Source organism: Danaus plexippus, assembly GCF_018135715.1.
Source record: "Danaus plexippus chromosome 9 unlocalized genomic scaffold, MEX_DaPlex mxdp_26, whole genome shotgun sequence".
NCBI lineage: Eukaryota > Metazoa > Arthropoda > Insecta > Lepidoptera > Nymphalidae > Danaus > Danaus plexippus.
In genome coordinates, this window is record NW_026869848.1 from 3,587,976 (window position 1) to 3,610,323 (window position 22,348).

General features: G+C 29.9%; 4 protein-coding genes and 1 long non-coding RNA gene across 7 annotated transcripts; 2 read left to right on the plus strand and 3 right to left on the minus strand.

Annotated features, from left to right (window-relative positions):
- Positions 1-4,036: 4,036 nt before the first annotated feature.
- LOC116767250 (NECAP-like protein CG9132) lies at positions 4,037-6,267 on the minus strand. Its single transcript, XM_032657501.2, has 5 exons — positions 6,010-6,267; positions 5,736-5,941; positions 5,449-5,633; positions 5,054-5,235; positions 4,037-4,838 (listed from the first exon to the last, which is right to left on the minus strand). Exons 1-5 carry the CDS (start codon positions 6,093-6,095, stop codon positions 4,775-4,777), a joined length of 723 nt encoding a protein of 240 aa, XP_032513392.1. The 5' UTR covers positions 6,096-6,267; the 3' UTR covers positions 4,037-4,774.
- A 380-nt stretch (positions 6,268-6,647) lies between these two features.
- On the plus strand, positions 6,648-16,500 carry LOC116767302 (peflin). Of its 2 annotated transcripts, XM_061527571.1 has the most exons (6): positions 6,648-6,799; positions 7,070-7,093; positions 15,515-15,551; positions 15,594-15,806; positions 15,879-16,022; positions 16,098-16,500. In XM_061527571.1, exons 2-6 carry the CDS (start codon positions 7,082-7,084, stop codon positions 16,316-16,318), a joined length of 627 nt encoding a protein of 208 aa, XP_061383555.1. In that variant the 5' UTR covers positions 6,648-6,799; positions 7,070-7,081; the 3' UTR covers positions 16,319-16,500. The 2 variants fall into 2 exon arrangements, with proteins under 2 accessions (XP_061383555.1, XP_032513448.2); XM_032657557.2 differs by having other exon boundaries at positions 15,515-15,806.
- Positions 8,566-9,322, minus strand: LOC116767251 (uncharacterized). Of its 2 annotated transcripts, XR_009753617.1 has the most exons (3): positions 9,254-9,322; positions 9,067-9,185; positions 8,566-8,874 (listed from the first exon to the last, which is right to left on the minus strand). It is a non-coding gene; the product is annotated as an uncharacterized LOC116767251 (long non-coding RNA). The 2 variants fall into 2 exon arrangements; XR_004353300.2 differs by lacking the exon at positions 9,254-9,322 and having other exon boundaries at positions 9,067-9,243.
- Positions 9,328-12,711, plus strand: LOC116767249 (leucine-rich repeats and immunoglobulin-like domains protein 3). The gene has a single exon (XM_032657499.2). It carries the CDS (start codon positions 9,646-9,648, stop codon positions 12,322-12,324), a length of 2,679 nt encoding a protein of 892 aa, XP_032513390.2. The 5' UTR covers positions 9,328-9,645; the 3' UTR covers positions 12,325-12,711.
- Positions 16,380-20,549, minus strand: LOC116767561 (DNA primase small subunit). The gene is made up of 7 exons (XM_032657940.2): positions 20,398-20,549; positions 20,069-20,325; positions 19,122-19,291; positions 18,749-18,947; positions 17,930-18,137; positions 17,436-17,775; positions 16,380-16,544 (listed from the first exon to the last, which is right to left on the minus strand). Exons 1-7 carry the CDS (start codon positions 20,398-20,400, stop codon positions 16,525-16,527), a joined length of 1,197 nt encoding a protein of 398 aa, XP_032513831.2. The 5' UTR covers positions 20,401-20,549; the 3' UTR covers positions 16,380-16,524.
- Between the last annotated feature and the right edge of the window lie 1,799 nt (positions 20,550-22,348).

Here is a 22,348-nt window from a genome sequence, read left to right on the forward strand (position 1 = left end):
TATATACAAGTGCGTGCTACTACTAGTAATTGCCCTTTAGGTTTCAAAGATTGTATGACATCCAATGGACGCTATTTCGAATAAGCTTTACATATATTTAATGGTTTTCTACTAAGATAAAAAACCTACACACTGTAATAAATTAAAAAAAATATGCAAAGTATGCCATATCTAAAATTATAAAAATAATAAAATATTATATAATAATTCTTATTTGTATCTAGAAATATTAAATAAAAGAAAAAAATATATTGCATCAGGCATAGTTATAATGAAATATGTCATTAATAAGGGTCGAGCTGGTATATGGAAAACCAAATGTTCATAACAACACATATCAGAAGTTTCAGACCCCAAAACTTGGCACTTTAGTAACCTAATAATAACTAAAACATAGTCACGAACAACAAATTACATTTAAATCATATAAATCACCTTCTAACTTTCGACACAATATTCAATTATGGTTAGGTACGTTAATATAAAAAAAAACACATTTACACAAAGAAATAGATGTTAACTTTAAAATATTTAAATACTCGCTAACACTACATAAATGGTTTAAAATGAAATTCAAAACAGCAATCCTAAATTTATAACAATTCTACTATTAGGAAAACCGCTATGAAATACCTACTATTATGTTCTACTGGATCAGATCATTTATTAATTATGTAATCAATTTATATTCTCCGACTTATCAGTGCCTACTATAGTTATTTGTTAAAGGTGTCTCGGCAACAAAGAAAGTAAGATAACAATTTACGAAATTACGATGCGTTAACATTATATATTATAGCGGGTAACTTTATATAATTCTTAATATGAACAATAATAAGACGTGTAAAACAGGAGCCAGTTTAATTATTTTGAACGCTACGCCGTAAAGAAATAATTGAAGGATCAATGTTGATGAAAAAAAAAAGATTTTTTTACTACTACAAGTATTAAATTTGACGAATGAGCAATATTTAATCAAATAATCTTTTAAGAAATTATAATATTTCTCCTTTCTATTTGTAGATATTATATTAAAGGAAAGCATTAGACTTTTACAATTCAACGAACCTCAGTAACAAAGCCCTCCTTTAATGATTACTCAAGTGAAAACGACTTCTTAACCCACATCCATGAATAATATTATGCTTTTCAAATATAAAGCAGAAAATGAACCACTACAAATATATTTGATGAAGGTTCTTATTTCAGAAAGTTGAGAAGGGCTACTACTTAAAATTTAAGACCCTAAGTATACTTATATATTTAAGAAAACCTCTGTATGATTATTTTTTCAAGTAAAATAAAGTGAGTAAAGCCATTATATTTTCTAACTAAATCTTTCTCTTGATATAGGAGAATAAGACACTATTAGGCTACACACTCGCCGTGATTTCCGCAAGTAGTTAATGAAACGAACAGGTATTGAATATCGATTGCTAAAAGAAATAGCACAGGATTTTACTATTCCTTCATTAATTACCTATCTACATTCCTCCATTAATTACCTATCTATCTACGTAACCATTAATTACCTATCTATCTACGTAATAGCTTAGAAAATTTGTAAAAGTATATTCTGAATGTCACGTAATGGGATTTGACTGTATTTGTATAAATCAATTAAATTTATACATAGCAAAGAAATTGGCCATTCACGATTGGGATAAAAAAAAATTATTACAGAATGTAATATCGGTATCAAGTCAAACCTCTTCTTTGAAAATCATCTCCTACAAAGCTGTTGAAAAGTGTTTTATTTCGGATGAACTTGACGGCTACTCTAAGAAAACTTAACATCTTTATAACGGCGATGTTATTCGCAAAGGAACATTTGCACTTAAAATTGTGCTATTTGCAACATACTCTAGTCCAATATAAAATACCCCACCTCTGAATCTCTGTGAGGCACTGTCTTCCTATCGATTTACAAAACGGACAATGAGAACTAACAATGCAAGGTTTAGGCACATGTTATAGTGTCATGACGAATGTTTTTGTAGGTAATTTTTAGTTGTAATATTAGTTAGGTTTAAATTTAAAGAAAAGCAATTTAAGCAGACTTGCTTTGAACCTTGAAGCTGCATTTTTTGTTTTTATTTATGAAACAATTACTTAATAAAGAAATATTTTAAATATTATAGGAAAAAGTATATTAAAATCAACCCTAATCTAGTTTAGTCATTTGTTTCAACTGGTTACTCTTTGTGCTTTGTTCATTAGTAATATTTAAGAACGAATACAAGCTATAGACAATAAATGAATCTCAGTAATTAAAGAATAATTAATTAATGAGATATTGAAATAGTTTCACTGGAGGACTTATTACGTGCATAATTAGGAAAGTGGGGGGAAGCAGCAAGGTCTTTCGTCGGACCTTTAATCTGTTGTGGATTCTTAATATATATACATATTATAAAAAAGTCCCTCGCCGCGTCTGTCTGTCTGTTCGCGATAAACGGAAAAACAACTGTACCGATTATCAAACAGTTGTTACTACTCGATAGTGTGAGTCTCGAGGAAGTATATAATTTGGTAAGTTAATACAAAACTTGCGCGTACATTAACGATATTTGTTGAAAATGTCGGGAAAACATGAGCCGTCTGAGAACTTTTATCGAAAACGCTGCCTATAGTCTTTGAGATATAACAAAATAATATATGATGGAATTGTGTATCTTATATAGGTCTACAGAAAAGTCCGCGGTGGCGTAATTCTATACCTTAAGGATAACATACTATATCCATTTTACAACTTTAAAAAATTGGCATTCCTAAAGCGTTTATTGAAAAGCTATTTACATAAATACGGTGTTAAGTCTTATCAAAATAAATCACTTTATTTTCAAGTCATCAGTATCTGTAAATAATTTTTTAAATCATTAAAATCGGACGTACCATTTGAAATTTATCATACCTAAGTTTTATAATTCTCAAAATTAAATAGGTTATTTCATATTTTTTGTAAAGAGCCCGTGCGAAGCCGGAGCTGGTACCTATTATATATATATATCGGCGCAAGCAGCTTCAACGACGGATGCAACATGAAAATAACTGGCACCAATTATTATAACACCTTATTGGTCGTCGTTACTATTGTTAAAAGTAAAACGAAATCAAAGAGAATAGAACTATGTTTGAATTCTGGTTTAAATATGACGTCTGGACGCACGACGGGGGACTGCAGAGTTCAGCGAGTGCGGAGCATAAAGAACCTTCGAGAAATACAAGAACATTTAGAAGAATTGAAGTTTCATTTTAAAATATCTGGAACTTACTGAAACAAGTGACATTAGAGACGTCAGCGAGGCTGGCGTCCTGTCTTTAAAACAATGAATTTGTAATAAAATCCGATATATACATTAGGTCCTAACATATGAAATAGTCGTTTTGTAAGGAAATAACCTAAACTCGACTTTTTTAAATATATTTATTTAATGAAAGTATGTATGCACTATTTTATTTATGTACTTTTGCCATCTCATTCATCTGTACTAAAGAAATCAATCGGACGGGACTCAATAAACTCTTTGAAAGCGCTTTGGACTGTCCATAGGAGTTGAATTTTTTCCCTTGCAAGATGTTATCCGATTTCGAAAAAAATGTTTATCTGTTGGAGCACGGTGGATGTCATAGACATTCCAATAGAATATCTTCTAATTTGGTAGCTGTCTCTTGTGCAGTGTCTTGCTTTGTCATGAAAAACGGTGGCCTAATGCGATTGACCTGTCTCGGTTGTTTAGCAGTTAGGTTTTCAATCAGGATTTGCGATTGCTAACAATAAACATATATGTGATTTTAGCTAGGGTCGTATAGATTTACATTTTTGAGATACCTAGTGAATCAATGAACTATGAACAGGTAAAGTCAATGAGAGAAATAATTAGGAACGTTGTGGAGTACTTAGGGTTCGTAATATTATATTTCAAAGTTTATAATGGCAGGAAGTTACAGTTAATACAAAAGGTAAGATTCTGTCGCTTACCATTTTATATCATGTACACAAAACTTTTAGAAGAATTATCAATAAAACAACAAATAGCTGCTATCCTTTATTACATTTGTACATACATTTCAAACAGAATGCTAGAACAGATCTATTAATAAAACATTTGTACACAGCTATCACATGCTATATACATAAAGCCTGTCTATGACATGCATATAATACTAACATTCATAACAATTAGATGTATAGCCAAATCTAATTAACAATAACTATATATTATTTATTAGAAACTTCCAATTTCGATTTGTAAACAAATGTATCTGAATATGTCTACTGAAGACATATTGTGTTGAATGATAAACAGATTTTTGTATTAAATAAAATTAATTGCAAAAAAAATAATAATAATTTCAACATGAATAAATAACAAAAGAAGTATGCAACAAATTTTGTTTGCCCTTAAACAACAATGAAGGAATGTTAATATAGTCTTAAAAACATATGTTAATGATTACGATTATAGTTGGAAGCATGAAATAGAAAAAAAGAAACTGTGTGGCACAAAACTAAATAAATAATGTCTCGTTATCGAATTTATGAAAATACTTTGCATAGCCTAACAAACTTTTATCTATAACATGACCAAAATTGAGTTGTATTTATTAATAAGTGCCGAAATACACAAAACATTAAATTAAAATCATGTAATAGAGAGGCATACCGGCGTATATACAAACAATCAATGGATATGTAAATAATTTAAGTAAGATTCATAAGTATTGTGCAATGCACTATCTGCATCTTGCAGGTACAATAAAATTATTTCATTTAGAACTGCACCCAGTTTTGCTGGTTAGCTGGAGTTGTTGGCTTTGGTGGTTGGGGCGGAGCACTGGAAAAAATATTTTGTTATGTACCAACACAACAACATTATGTAACTATCTTATGCCAAGGACGATATGCTTTTTGTATATATCATAAGTTTACCAAAAATAATAGTCAACATTGTTATTTCCTAAAAAAATTATTCTCATAAAACAATAAGTTCCTAGTATCCTTTATATATTACTAGGTTTTTATACTATGTTGGCTAAAGTATCAAGTTACCTAGCTGAGTTAAAGTCACCCCATTCAGTATTAGGCACAGCTGGGGTCCCAGCTGGAGTTGGCACATGCTGCGGAGAAGGTGGTGGTGGAAGCTTGGATCCTCCTGGAGGTGGAGGTAGTAGCCCACCCACATTAGCACCCCCAGCTCGACGAGGGCGACTAGCCTCACTGCCATCTTTCTTCTGAAAATAAAATCAAAAATCCTTTTACTATTGAATTACAATGTGTCAAAATAATATTAGTTTCTTTTAAGGCATATCTAGGCATTAAAAAATTGAAAAAATATAGTGAATAAATATGACTATTAATAACTGAAGAACATTTTTCCGCACAATTTGTTTAAATAACAATGTTTAAAATTTAATAGATTTGTACAACAAAAAGTGGGCTCTTACAGTTATTTTCATATTAATCTTAATTGTTTCGCCTTCTTTAAAACTGAAATCCATCTGTTGTTGGTCTGCAGTTCCTTCTCCTTCTTGTTCCTTCCGCAACCACTTAAAGTGATCTTGCAAAGCTACATTCAAGTCAAAAGAATCTGATCTATCTCCAAATCCAAGACCTATATAGGCACTGCGACCTGAAATTGAGATAATAAGTCACTTTGGTAAAACAAAAGTTTAAATAATAACATAATAGAAAGTTACAATAAGATAAAATTAAAAATCCAGTTTGTAAATACCATTATCATCCTGTATTTTTACAACAAAATATCTTGAACTGTCTGTTACAGCCTCAAGTGCCACCCCCGGATATTTATCGATGGGGCATTTTGCAAACAATTCACCGCTTGTCTTATCTTCTAGCTTCATAATTAAATCATCGCCTTTCGCAACAAGGCGCATACGCCCCGTCCATTGTGGCTCTTGTAAGTTCCAATCAGCTGCCCTAATACAAAACTTGAATATAAAATTGTTTATAAAATATATCATATTGTATTGGAAGCAAAAATTTACCTATATCCTCTGTTAGACGTCCTCGGGGGTATTTTAAAAACAAAGACTTCATTTTTCACAAGCAACACACTTTCATAAGCTTCCATTGTCTAGCAGTAAATATTATAACTATCCATATAAAGTTACCCAAATGTTTATTAGGGCCTGTTGGACTGTTCTTCAATATAGATTCTAAGATCTCTAAATGAAAAATATTACATACAGTAAGAAATATCAATACACTAATCTTTGTCATTCACATGACGTGTTTGACGTGAATCATGACGTGACAGAAGAAAATTTCGGAATCATTAAAATTGTTTTTATAGGTAATAGGTACCCAATAATTCACCCCACATTACCAAAGACGTATTATAACAAAAAATGAAACATAAAAATTGTTCAGTAAAGAAAGAATCTTTACGAATGTATCCATATTAATTAAAAGATAAAATTTCATTTACATAACGCGTTTAAGATGAATTTAAAATAAAGCTTTTTATTAATATAATTTCGCAAGCGAGAGGGTTTTGCAATTTTTAAAAATTTAATTTCTAGCTATTTGAAAGTAAATTTTAATTTAAAGCTATAGCTTCATTCACAATACATATTTTTGATAGCTATTAATTATTTATCGTTTCCCTATTTATCTGTGAAATTATTCGGATATCACAGAAGTTTAATATAAAAGTCAAGCGCCAAGTGTCAAAACTTATGAAAGTAGTGGAATAACAAACGATAATTGTATTAACCATAAATTACAACATCGCCTAATTATTACTGATCTAGCATCAAACAGTCGTTAAAGAAGGTAACGATCACGTCTATATTTATATAAATATTGTATCATAGGAATACTAGGCATAATCAAAGTAGCTACTGTTCTTACCAGAACTCTAATTGTTCTGGAATTTATTATTTACTTAATTAACAAATATTGAAGGGCAACCGGGTTTCAAAGAAAATGGTAATAACTGTAGCAGTGTTATAATTATATATCTGACATCTGCGTTAATCATGAGGAAAACAATTCAGCATCTTCATTTTTGGTAGTAATTTATAAACTGTTTCTTCTTTCCAGGTGTTAAGAACAATGGCCTACAATGTAAGTATGAATTACACATAATTTTATTAAAAATTACTCTTGAGAATAATTTTCTCAAGTTCATTATTCAAAGTAAATGATTTTATAAATAACTACTAATATTTACTAACGGAAGTTTTGCTTCACAAATTTAAATATGTTAATACTTGAATATAAAAAGATCATATGATCTCAGGTTCTTTGTATTTTTCAAACCATATACTTGAGTTTTATCGAGTCTGTTTACATTCTATATGTGAAGTGTTTAAGTACACAATTTAATTGAATTTCTACTTAAAAAACAAGGTGCCGTAAGATATGATTTTTGTTACCAAATTGTAATTAAGTGGTGATTACAATTTAATAAAAAAACTTCCAATTCGAAACCACTCAAAACATTATTTTTTTGACATATTTAAACAACATCTTTACAACTGTTATTTTGTTTACTTATAAATCTATGAATTAGACTTAGTTTTACAATTTAAATGTAAGGAAGTTTTAACTTATTAGTACTTTGAAAACTTAAATATACTCCTTCCGAAAATTCTTTCTATCCGAGAATATATTTATTGCCACTTGTGTGATGTGACCCTGTTGCCTCAACTCATGTTGTAACTGCCTCCTATCATTAAGAAACCGTCACAAACTTATGTTGTTTCAAGTTATGTCAAACAATGTCTTGACTCTCCGTAACATACAAAGCTTTCATTTGCCTTTGCAAATTTTATAAATGGCACAATTATTTTTGAAGCAAAAAATTCTAATTTTGAGAGAATATTTAAAAAATGCGTATCACAAAATTTCGCAGCCTATCAGTGTTGCCAAGACCTCTATTATAGCAAGAAGATAAGGCTGAAGAAATCTAGCATTAATAGTTTTTTTAAGCCGAAATTTTAATTTACTATATCTATTTACATGTTTTGATTGCATATTCAAGTTTTATTATCATATTATTAAAATTAATAACAGGCAAATACCAAAAATAACAAGCAATTTCATATGTACATATTAAATTATTTTAAGAACTTACTTTTGGATAAAAAAATATTTTGAAACTTTCAGTCCATGTGGATCCTAACTATTGAGTTTTATATGTATCTAATGTTTTATATGTATGTAAACATATAAAAAAAAAATATCTCGACTTACGTCGTTTCATTTACGTTGCGTATTTTGAGAACCTAACATGCCATAAGAGGATTGCCTGTATTTATAATGTTAATAACCATATACACTGAAAGATATATTTTTACATCCAAATGAAACAAAACTATTGAAGAAATATGGATTTGCAAATCTGGCTTGTGGGTAAGATCTTGATTCTTAACCACAAGCCAGATTTGCAAATCCATATTTCTTCAATAGTTTTGTTTCATTTGGATGTAAAAATATATCTTTCAGTAAGTCGGTAAGATCTTGATTCTTAACCCTATTTAACTCAATGGTAACGAGTGAAATGTCACAAGAAATTGTCAATAAATTACTAAAGATTTTCAAAATAGTAGATTTATATTTCCTAAAGCCCCATAAAAGTGTTTTAATTCTGTTTAGTAATTTTTAAACATCATTTAACTTCCTATCCCTACGGAACTTTTTCAAAGCTTGTGATATGAAAATAAAAGAAGTTGAGAATTTCATACTAAAATTAATATCTGTGTAGTTTTTCGTTTGGAGGGGTTTCTACTACTCTTCCTCTTAATCTTTAATTTTTCTTGGTAAAACATGAATAAACATTTTCTTCCATGCTGTTGAATTCTGGATTGATACTGTGAACTGCCCATAAAGTTTTCACTCTGTTTCTGTAAAATTATAATTATTATATTTAGAATCTATGGTCTTGGTTTTACTGACGGTCCTATTAACCATCCTAAAAAAATACATGACACTATAAATTAAAGCCTGTCTTTAACTAGATATAGTTTTAAGGAAAGCCACAGTCTACAGTTTACAAAGCTAAAACTAAAATGTAATACGGTTAAGTAAGTACTCACGGGTTAGGATATAACACGTATTATGTAATATACTGAAGTCTGAACTGGTTTATGTCAGAAAATTAACATGTAATTTTGTGGGAAAATACAAAACATTTTATAAAAAAGTTTTATCGCATCTAAAAGAAGAAAATTTTATAGAAAAACGGTTGTTTAAACAGTTTCCAATCAACCAAAGAATTAATACCTGTATTGCTACTTTGTTTTATATTTTCAAAATTATCAAGTAATATCAAATTAAAGATTTAATTATTTTGAGATATCGAATATATATATAACATACTAATTCAAATTGGGCATAGACAATATTATATATTGAACTACGACCGTATGGCAATAGACAGTAAAAAGATTGATTAGACAAAATGGCGGTCGAGTCTTTACCAGAAATAAAAATCAGTGTTGTTTTTATTATTGCTGTTTATCGGTGATGACAAAATGTAATAAACCGTTAAGTGATTTAAATTGATCTAAGGGCTCACTGTTCTTTGCTATTGCTATCTTTATAATTATGTAAGAACAAAGACGCAGATCGTTTGTGCTCAATGATTTCAGAACTTAGACAAATGAATAATAAAAATGGGATACTCCGTTTTATTCACTATTGTGACGATCTTGTACTTGATACGAATATCAAGTCAGAATGAAAATTATGAATGTCCTAAGAAATGTGATTGCTTAAAAGAATACATTGACTGTTCAAAAAAAAATTTAGCTTCAGTGCCAAGAATTCCGAAGTGGGTGGAACAATTAGACCTAAGTTACAATAAATTAACAGAAGATGTAATTGAAGGCTTTAATGACTTACCGCTTTTGAAAATTTTAAAATTGAATAAGAACTCCATAGCTCATATTCCTAACTTTTTACACAAAAATCAAATCCTTGAAATTAGTTTAAACAGAAATAATATTGGAGCTGTGGATGTTGGACATTTTTCAGTCAATAGTTCTATCACAATTCTAAGTTTAAACAGCAATCACATAAGAGTCATTGAACCAGAAGCTCTTAACAATCTTACGAATTTGGTTACTCTAAGACTGAACAAAAATGAGCTTGTATCACTACCTAACCATTTGTTTATGCATCAGACTGCATTGAAAGTATTGGAATTGAACCATAACAGATTACGTGTTATTGATGGCCTTTTATTTCAAGGACTTTCAAGTTTAACAACACTTAAAATTAAATATAACAATATAGAAAATATAATGGATGGTGCCTTTTTTGGGTTTAAATCTGTCAACCTTTTGCAACTGGATCATAATAGAATTAAGAGTATTTCTAAAGGCTGGATGTATGGTTTAGAATCTTTAACATCATTGTCTTTATCAAACAACATAATATCTCAAATTGATTTTGGCAGTTGGGAACTATGCACAAACTTGGAATCAATAGACTTATCACACAATTACATTATGAAAATAGAAGGCCGCACCTTTCAACATTTGAATAATTTGAATACACTAACCTTAGCCAACAATAATATTTCTGCAATATCTCAAGAGGCTTTTAGTCATATGGCTCAATTGAAGAACTTGGATTTGAATAACAACAAGATATCATGGACTGTGGAGGATATGTCAGGACCTTTTTCAAAATTGCAAAATTTAATGGTGTTTAATCTATCAACAAATCATATTAAATCAATAAGTTCCAGAGCTTTTGAAGGCCTAACAAATGTTGTCGAATTGGATTTGAGGGGTAATAACATAACTTCAATTCAGCAACATGCTTTTGATACTATGACAAACATTAGAAAACTATATCTCAATTCTTCATCATTGCTATGTGACTGTAACTTGCTTTGGATGGTCAAATGGATAAAAGACAAAGTAGAACAAAAATATGTAACAGCTACCTGTGTTTATCCTGCCGAACTAAGAGGTGTTGTAATTTCCAAACTAAAAGAAGATAATTGTGGAGATTCACCAAAACCTAAGATAATAGAACATCCGAAATCCCATTTAGCTATTAAAAATCGTTCAGCTAATTTAGTATGTTCTGCAACATCAAACCCGTTCAGCAACATTACGTTTCTGTGGAGGAAAAATAATGGTAATGTGAGTAATCCAATGGTTTATCAAAATGTAACTTTATCTGAGAGTGGAAAACCACATGCTACATCTGTGTTAGTTATACCTGACGTGTCTCATGCTGACTCAGGTAAATATCAATGTGTAGTAAGTAATAAATTTGGCATCACTTACTCATCACAAGCAAAGGTAAATATAGTTACATTTCCAAGATTTATAAAAACACCAACTAATGTTACTGTAAAAACTGGGGAAACTGTTACATTGAAATGTGCCGCAACGGGTGATCCTTCACCAGAAATATCATGGAAGAAAGATGGTGGGAATGACTTTCCTGCTGCAAGAGAGAGAAGAATGAATGTGATGCCGACAGACCATCTATTCTTTATAGTCAATGCAAAAACCACTGATATGGGAATATATAGTTGTGCTGCTAAAAATCCAGCAGGTACAATTATATCTAATGCAACTCTAACAGTGCTTCAGGAACCATCCTTTATAAGAGTCATGGAAAATAAAGAAGTCACAAGTGGTGAATCAGTTGTTTTACAATGTATGATTACAGGGTCACCTAAACCTGTATTGAAATGGTCTAAAGATGGAATGCCATTAATACCTACAGAACGGCACTACTTCACCGCAGATGATCAACTTTTAGTAATAATTGGTGCAGAACCCAATGATGCTGGACAGTATGAATGTGAAATTAAAAATGAGCTTGGTTCTAAAAAAGATATGATAGAGCTAAAAGTGTTACCACCGGTGGCTATAATGGTTAAAGAAGAAGATATGACTGGTATTATAATAATCACTGCTGTGTGTTGTGCGGTAGGAACTTCCATAATATGGGTGGTAATAATTTACCACACCCGCCGACGCATGGCTGGAGCTGTACCCAATTATCCTTCTGAAAGTGTGAAAATGACACAAATTGTTCATAGTGATAGTGAAACACCTCACATGTTCCCGGACAATTTATCTGAACATTCTTCTTGTAAAGATAGTGGAACAGGTGACTCGGCTAAGCAAACAAGCTTTGATGGTGTGCCTACAGACAGAAGTGATCAGGTACATTTTGAAACCGCAGTGTGTCATAGTTATTCTCCAGTGCCAGAAGCACATAAGCTTCTACCTTCCTCATTTAAACCATCTATTCAGGTGTGTGTAAACACCTGTGTTACACCAGCTACTTATAGTTTCTCTAGTCACAGTGGTAATGTTTAAGCTTATGAAAGTATACTTATAATAAATCTAAGACATAGTTACAAATAGTGATGTATTTGAACAGAAGTGTCTATACTTACTCCATTTAGAATGTAGAGTTGCTCTTTAGTTAGTAAAAGGTCCTAACTTAGGCATTTCACATTGAATGCTTAGTACAAAATATGTGTAGCAAACTTGCCAGTATTGGTTATTTGTAAAAGACTGAATGTCCTTTATGTATATGAACATTGTTTTATGTCTAGGCAATAATAATTATTATAGATGTGAACAAAGAAAATACGTTTAGTATTCCTTAAATTATAATTAGATTATATTGTGATTTTATGGGTAGCTTTTAGTTTTACAATGAGATTTCTGAACAGCCTTTTATATAGACTAGCCTACAATAAGGTATGATAAAATATTAATATATTGGGTAATTAAAATAGAAATTTTGATTTAAATTTAATAAAATCATTGCATTTGTATCAAGAAATTCTGGCTTCATAATGATAAAAAATATTAAAAGTAACACAGTAACAATAATTTATAGACTTCATTATTGTAATAATATAAGCAAAAATAATTTGTAAAAGTATTTTAGGATTGTTAAATTCTTGTTTATATGTTTAAATGAAGATTGAGTGAGTGTTTACAATAATGAGATAGGATAACTGAGAACAATAAAAAATAAAGCATCCTATATAAAGTATTTGTTTTATAGTTTATACAGTTGTTATTGAAAAATGAAGCAAACTTAATAATTTGTTCATTGCAAAATGCTTTTGAAGACATGCAGATAACTGCATTTTTGTAATGTATTTACTCTAACTCTTGTATTTATTACTAGTAACATTTAAAATTATTTGCAGAAGATGATCAAAATTTGCAATATTTTTAAATTCAGATTTATAAAAAAATACACAAAAAAATTAACTTATAAAATATAAACAATTACAACAGAAGTTCTTAAAGAAAATAAAAATACTGCATACACATCACCATTAGAATGATAATTTGCTCACTGTAAGACTATATACATACATTTTCAATTTATATTAAAGTAAAGAAAAATGATTTGCAAATAAGGCTACTTGTAAACAAAAACGTAATTCTATCTTATATGATATCTTTAAGGCCTATTTATGATAAAGAACCTATTAAAGTGTTTGCAGTAGTTTCAATTACCCATCAATAAATCCATAAGCATATATACAAAACAATATTTAATCTATGTTAACATACCAGTATCGTGTTACAACTAATTCATAATGTTGCAGCTATTATAACATTAGTATTAGTATTTTTATGGCTAATAAGTACATATATATACTTCTTAGTAAAGCTTTGATATGTAATTTACAATGTAAGTGTATGTTCCTGCTTATGTATATCCACAGTAACAGATGACACAAAAATATGTTTAAACTCTGTTACAATAAAATGACCATTTCTCATGCTTACTATTATCAATAGAGTTTACAAGAGTTGTGTAATGAAGCTGAAAATTTATCTATATTATAAAATTTATTTTTTGTTATGAATATTTTATTAGGTACCTGCTGTGGCCTAAATAAGCATTATATACTCCAATAGACTGGATTGTGCCTATATAATATTTACAGCATTTAAGTATCTATGATAAGAAAGCATATTAATTAATTAGTTGTCATGCTTGCCGCCTGATCGTTTATAATGAATAATATTTAACTCCTAATAAGATTTAAATACACAATTCGTTCTTGTAATTGTTTTGTCGGATAATTTATAGCAGGACTATCTAATTTGTCATTGCGTTCTTATGCAACTGGTTTTGTATTGTTTTAGCGTAGTGGTAGAATGTATATAAGGTAACTACTATTTATATTTTGTAGAATAAATTCGTTTTAAAAGACAACATATTTCATTTATTTTTAAATAACCTAATTTCGATATGACCCGTAATTTTTATTACTGCCTAAATTTACTCATGGCTGACAGAACTTTAAATATAAAAGATAAAAGGAAAAGTAACTAAATGATTTTTTTGTTTACATTGCGTATATTTCTATAAATATTTGACTATGACAAGAAGCATAAAATGATCTACGTATATAGCGAGAAAAGTAGAACAGAATTTAATTTCAATAGTCTCGTGCCTGAAATATTTAAGGAATCTAAAATCATTTTATATCTACTGATTGCGGGTAAATATATATCTACTAGGAATTATAAATACTGATGATAGTGAAACAAAATAGTAATAGCTATATTATGTTGTGTTTTAAATTCTGTTACCTATTCGAAGAATGTAAAAAAATATTTGGACATGATTTCGCGAAACCTTAAAATAGGCTATGAGTGAGTAGTATCTTTCAGGTGCTTGAAATTGAAAAACAAACCACAATGGATTGTGTCTTCTATTCGTATTTTATTTATTAAAATATATTTTGCTATATTTTTGTGATCCATAATTCTAATGAACTGTTCTAGTCGAGTTGAGACGAAAATATCTGATAATATTTTATAGTTAAGCTACGTCAAGTGACATTTATAAAGGACTAGACGTATGCTTAACAATTGACAGTCTAATAGAAGACCTAGTCCTATGGAACTACAAAAGAAACACTCATTTACGACGACACGACACACGACACCGTATCCCCACAAACGACACCCTATCCCCACAAACGACACCGTATCCCCACAAACGACACCGTATCCCCACAAACGACACCGTATCCCCACAAACGACACCGTATCCCCACAAACGACACCGTATCCCCACAAACGACACCGTATCCCCACAAACGACACCGTATCCCCACAAACGACACCGTATCCCCACAAACGACACCGTATCCCCACAAACGACACCGTATCCCCACAAACGACACCGTATCCCCACAAACGACACCGTATCCCCACAAACGACACCGTATCCCCACAAACGACACCGTATCCCCACAACGACACCGTATCCCCACAACGACACCGTATCCCCACAAACGACGCCGTATCCCCACAAACGACGCCGTATCCCCACAAACGACGCCGTATCCCCACAAACGACGCCGTATCCCCACAAACGACGCCGTATCCCCACAAACGACACCGTATCCCCACAAACGACACCGTATCCCCACAAACGACACCGTATCCCCACACAAAGTACATTTTTTTGAAATTTTTATTATGTATCATCTAGTAATATTTTAATAAATGTTTTCAGCCCGGTTACAATCAACCTGGTTCCGGTTACAATCAACCTGGTTCCGGTTACAATCAACCTGATTCCGGTTACAATCAACCTGGTTATGGAGGATCACCGGCCCAGCTGGAAATAGGTCACGGTCCTTATCCATCCATGGGCACGGAAGGGACCATCTCACCTCAAGTACAGCAATGGTTCAATGCGGTCGATAAAGATCGTTCTGGTTTTATAACGGCGTTAGAGCTAAAATCAGCGTTGGTCAATGCTCAAGGAAAAACATTTTCAGAAACAGCTTGTAGCTTAATGATGGGTGGGTGTATTTATTTACATTTAGATTTTATTTGTTTATTTACTACATATTTTAAAATTTTTACTTTTTAAGGTATGTTTGACAAGGATCGTACAGGTCACATAAACGTAGAAGAGTTTGATAAATTGTACACTTACATTAATCAGTGGCTTGCGGTTTTCAAAACTTATGACACTGATCAATCTGGACACATTGAGGAAGAAGAATTATCTAAAGGTAAGAAAAATATAATTAAATGTTAACAAACTTGATTAAGTACATCTCACAAAACTTATTGGTTTATTGTTTCAGCCCTATCTACAATGGGATTTCGTTTCTCGCCAGACTTTATTGGCTTCCTAAGCAAAAGATGGGGACAAAATAAACAAATATCAGTGGATAATTTCATAGTGCTATGCATTCAAATACAAAGATTCACCGAAGCCTTCCGAGTAAGAGACACGCAGCAAAATGGGACTGTCACAATTGGATTTGAAGATTTCCTCAATATAGCACTTAGTTGCTCAGTATAAAGTAAAGAAATAATAATCTCTATCGCCACCAGTGGCAAATGGCTTTAATAAAACACGGCAATTTATTTTTTTACTTTTTAATGATAATTATAGTATGTATATATTTTAAAATACCACAGCATGTCTGGAATCTTTCTTTATCAATAAGCAACATTATTTTAATTACACTTTTATGAAATAGAGGTCTCTTTATTATTTCTCGTAACTTAGAAGTCGATAGATGTGTCTGAAAAATAAATAAATACATTCACATGAATAACAATGGTCAATTTCAATTAATGCGTGTTTTTAAGGATGTAAATACTTTTATAAAGGACTAGCTTTTGCTCGCGATTTAGTCTGCGTTAGTTTCAGAATTAGAAATGTATAGCTGACCGGGGGCGAACTCTATTCCTCGTTAAAGACAGTAGATAACAAGATTTTGGATTTGATCAACTTATTTTTTTTTCTTTTTCAATCGGATGAAAAGTATCCTATGTCCTCTCCCTTGTTCTAAGCTATCTCTCCACCAATTTTCAGCCAAACCCGTATAGCCGTTCTCGAGTTATAAATAGTGTAACTAACACGACTTTTTTTTATACACAGATTAAAAAAGTGCGAATTTTCTACTTATATAATCACTATAATTCTTATTATACACTTGTTGAAATCTGTAATCTGATAAAAATGGAATTGAGGTAACAAATTATAGTGACAGCGTGGTAATTTTTCTACAAAAATTTAACGTCAAAACAAATCGTGTAACGTGATTAGCCACAGTTTATAAGATTAGAATCAAAAATTTATTACCGTATCAAGGCCAGATTTCGAATCTCTTAAATATTTTATTAACATACTTTTTGAACTACAAGATAATATCGACAAAAACTAGATTCAGCTGCATCTAACAAAGGTCTCCCCACAATCTTTTTTTATACATATCACCAAACTTTTCCAATACTTCTGAAGTACTGCCAAACTTTTCTTGTAGTTAACTATTTTGAACATCAACTATGATCAAATGTATTGGAGACTAAGTTTCATATTGTTAGGTAGTTTGATTTATTTATTATTTCATACATTGTTTACCTTCATTAAAATAGTTTAATCAATATAATTAAATGAAAAGTCTACTTACTAGCTTCATTCCTTCTTCTCAATGCTTCAGTTTTCTCCAGTGAGAAGACCACTTCTTGAAAATTTTTAACAGCTGTTCTCATATTATTTTGATGTTGAATTTTATCTGGAGAGTTATCATCTAGAAGGCTGTAAATGGTTGGTATATCTTCTAATTTCATGTTTCGGGCATTTTCTGGTTTGAATACTATGGATACTTTACCAGTCTTAGGATGTATACTAAATGGAGATTTAAGTAAATGGTTAAAGCCCTTTGTAACATTCACATCTAATCTTGGATAACAATATTGTATTTTAATTTCTTCGACTAGGTATTTCATTTTTCTGATAGCGTTAATATTCTGCAAATAAGAAATCAGGCTTAGATTATTATCAGATATTATTTATTAACCAGTACTTATGGATTTTTCACTGACAACATTATTATTAACAACGATAAAAGTGCATTAGTCAAAAAATAAGGCAACAATGTGTTTTCCATAAATCCAGCCTTACCTCTTTACAGAACTGATAGTAGGTTTGTATGAAACATTCCCATTTGTCAACAGTAGACGATCCTCTTCCGAAGCTATCTTCAACTTGTTTACGTAAGGTGTCATCTGGTATTATTTTTAGAAATTTTTTTGTACCCTCCGAAGTTGACAAAAAATCTTGATCTTCTAGTATCTCAAGGAAATATCTATCAATTATATTGAGAGACCTCCTACAATGATAAATGTTTTAGATTAAGTATAAAATAAGATATAGATTTTTTATGCCAAATAATTAGTTTATCATGAGAGTTAATTTATTTATACCCACAATATGAAGGATCGATATGAAATATCTATACAAATAAATAAGATTTGAGCACACAGGACACACATACCTACCAAAATGAATTTATTTATACTTCTTGTCTGGATTTTTCTGTTTGAAAAAACTGAACAAATTTTAAAAGAACTTAAAAAGAAAATAGGTGATGTATAAAAAGTAACTTAATTTTTTTTGTTAGAAAGATATACATATATTTATTTTTGGTGCAGCTTGATTTTTAGACAGTATTAATAAATACATGACCTACGGATAAAATTGGACTTTTTTTGCACAAATATTTAGAAAATTGTCTAATTTTGTTACTTATTTGGGCTGGGAAGTAACTTAGTCCCAAAATTCCTGCATGTTTTTTAAAGAAAACAAGAATTAATTACCTTATTACTTATAATAATTAATAATTATTATATTCTTCACTAATCAGATTTATCCATATTTAAAAATGATTGAATGAGTAAAAAAATTAACTATAGTAAAAATGAAATTGAGTATAATCATTACTTTATACTAGAGTGCAAGTTATCACTTCCAAGATGTACTTTCTTATTTTTATTTTCCCCTCCAAAAATAAGGCAAAGGTAATCAGCAATAGCAGCACGACCAGGACTATCTAGTGTTCTTGCTTCATAGTCTGATACCCAACAATGACAACCTCTTCTACCAGAGAAAACCCAAAGAATATTCTGGAAACCAAAATCATCTGAAATCAAGACATATAATAATCATATAGGCTACAAATAGTTAAATGAAAAATGATCGAAAATATTATTTATGAAATTTATCAGAGAATTATAAATCATACATAAAAATAACATAAGTAGCAAAATTTTGAAATATAACTGGTTTTCCAAAATGTCAATTACATGTGCATTACCTTTCAGAGCAGCGTTAATAATTTCACATGCTACCACAATAAATTTCCAGCATTTGTTACAAACTTTGGCCTCCTGACAACAAGTTCGTACTTCATCATAATCTGTAAGATCAATATCAAACACAAGTTCCCTGGACAGCACAACTGCATCATGGCGCCCAATGGATGGCCTAAAATAAAAACATTTATATTTTCAAATCTATAAACATTTAAATATTTCTGAGTGAATTAAGGACATAAGGGAAATTTTTTTTTTTTAACTTTTATTTACTTTTATGAATTTTTGAAATGTTTATGAATACTCTTATAAATATACTACTTTTAAACTCTTTTACAATGGATCGGACCTGCCTCATTAATATATAACTTGTTCCATGAGCTGAGGAATGTGATTCTATATTTCAGAGTACTTCATGTGGGGATTGAAAATCTGAACATAATTTCAGATCTCAATATTTATGGACATATATATGGATATATTTTTCAATTATCTCTTACCATTAACAATTATTTATATTGCTCATTACCACTTCTGTTTGATACAGTCTCAGAGAACCTACCTCTAAACAACAATATTTTATTAGGATGCCTTGAATGACTTGAGAATCCATAAAAATTCAAATCAAAACTTATATTGAGTCAGTAACCTAATTACACCCTAATGACTATTTTCACAAATATGTTGACAAAACATTTATATACAAAATTACAAGCCTATATTTCAATAAACTATTAGTTTGGGATCACTATGATTTTGCAAAAACAATGTTAACAATAATATTGTGTTCCTTTTTTTAACTTGTTTATCCTCTCTACATATTTCTGGATAAAATTTATCACCACTTAACTAAAATGTTTATTTAATGTAAAATAATAAAATAAATAATAATTAATACATATACATGTGTTAATTATTATTATTATAGCTTGTATACTTTTCAACTTACTTTGTGTTGTAGACAGCGCCAATGTCTAATTTATGAGGGCACTTCTTTTGTAATAGTGTTTGGAATTCTTTTTGATTGTTAATAGAAAGATACCGTAAGTATATATCATCAGCAAGTGTAAATGATAACTCTCTGTTAGATAGAGGCTGAGGGCTACTGCCACAAGCAAGCCATCTACAAAATATATTCTGAGGAAATAATCTTGTATAATACACAGGTAACATCTCCGGCAGTAGGTTCTCATCATGTTGTCCAACCTGTAACAAAATAATTAGTTTTTAAATTAAAAACATTAAGCAGATACTACAAACACAGTGAATAAAACATACCATTATGACAGATTGTTACTTCATAAGAAATAAAATTTTATTTAAAAAATAGTAAGGGTGTTTATTTAATTATTTTTATCTTTAACTTAATTTTTGATATATTTCAAGCAAAGACTAATAATGGCGCGAAAAAAGTTAATTTCGTTCTTTGACATCTACGTAACGACCAACTCAGAGTTGCCATTACTATTTTAATAGCATTAACATCTTAGAAATAAGACCTTCACTTACTTTCGAGCAGACCTAGGAAGTAACATATTCATATTAAGTTATCAAATAGTCCAGTGGGTACCTTAACTTCAGGAAATAGAATCACCTACCGATGATATAATTTATATTTCATAACGATTTTATTAAAAGTAATACCTAGTGTTTTATTTAATTTGACAGATCTTATTTGTGCCAATAATAATTACCCAACGTCATTTACAATGTTAAAATAAATTTACCGTCTACCCTTATGCACCTTACAAAAAAATATATATATTTAATTGCAACCAATAGATACGCTTTAAATTTTTTATATATACTTCGAAAATTAATTTTCAAATACGTATAAGCACCTTACATAAGAACCTTAGTATGGAGATAAACATAAACAACGCTTTTTATCAAGCTATTAAATTTTCCTTGCGTAAGTTGTGTTAATCAAAACATACTATTCTACATATTGTTATTATCCGAAATTTGTTGAATTAAATACTATTTATTGTTTCAGAACCTTGTCTTCCTGTATATATTGCAGTTTCAGATTCAATATATAAGGCAGCGTATAAAGTGATTTCAAATTTACTCCAAGCTCCTATTTGTACTACATTAATTGCATGTTTTATTTTAACATCTCTTACAACAATTTTGGCAATTTATTCTTTCGCTTACATTGTTATAATAGGTGTTATCTTTAGTATCATTATATTTGAAGGTAAGATGTTTCTTTTATCATAAATCTTTAAAACTTATTCACTCGAAATTATCACGATACTTTTGTACTTTATTAGTTTATACTTTTCTACATATCCAAAAGACAAATTCGTCAATATTTCTGTAGTGAAAACGACGGGATATGACGTTTGGTGTAAAAATATTAATTAGTATCTCATATGTGTGAACTAGGTATTATACCGTGTGAACAGGATTTCAGTCAACTTAATTAAAAAGAATTAAGAACTAGGTAATTCAGGCCAAAAATCATATAGCAAATGGCTTTTTATTTAGTATAAAAATAAAAAATAATAATAATTTGTTACAGGTATTTCTATTATAGTTTTAAGTTTGATAATATTTCAAAGTTCAATGATCGTTATAATATTTATTTTGTTAATAAATAGTTTTTATAAAAAAAATATTTAAGTATTTTGTCAAATTCTTCATTTTGATAAATATAAAACGTAATGAAAAATATGTGCATTTGTAATATCTCATCTTGAAGAAGTTAAAAAAGGGTAAAACTAATTTCAACAAAAAAAATAGAAGTATGTGTAACATATAAATGGTAATAATCAAAGCCAAACATTTCTAATGTTGCCTCATAAACATTTAAAAATGAAGTCAATCAATACTAGTATTTTAGCTAAAACCCAAAGTAACAAACATTACATACAATTGTATTGTATTGATACAATTGTATATAATAATTAAATTTTATTTTATATTCTGTATTAGCTAAGTACATAAATAGTGAATACTTAAATTATTTTGATTATTCCGAATTTATATTAAGAAGTATTAAAAATAATTTAAATTATTAAAAGAATATTAATTGAGTATTATATATATATTTTTTGTTTTAAGTTGTGATATTTATATTTTATTAAATTCGTATATAAAGTTTATTTCGCACAAGATCAGAGACAATCATTGTATAGCATTGAGAGAAGCAGTAAAAATATTGTGACTGTTGTAACTGGATGTTCTGTTATCTGTATTAATTTTAGTCAACTTTGTGGACCCA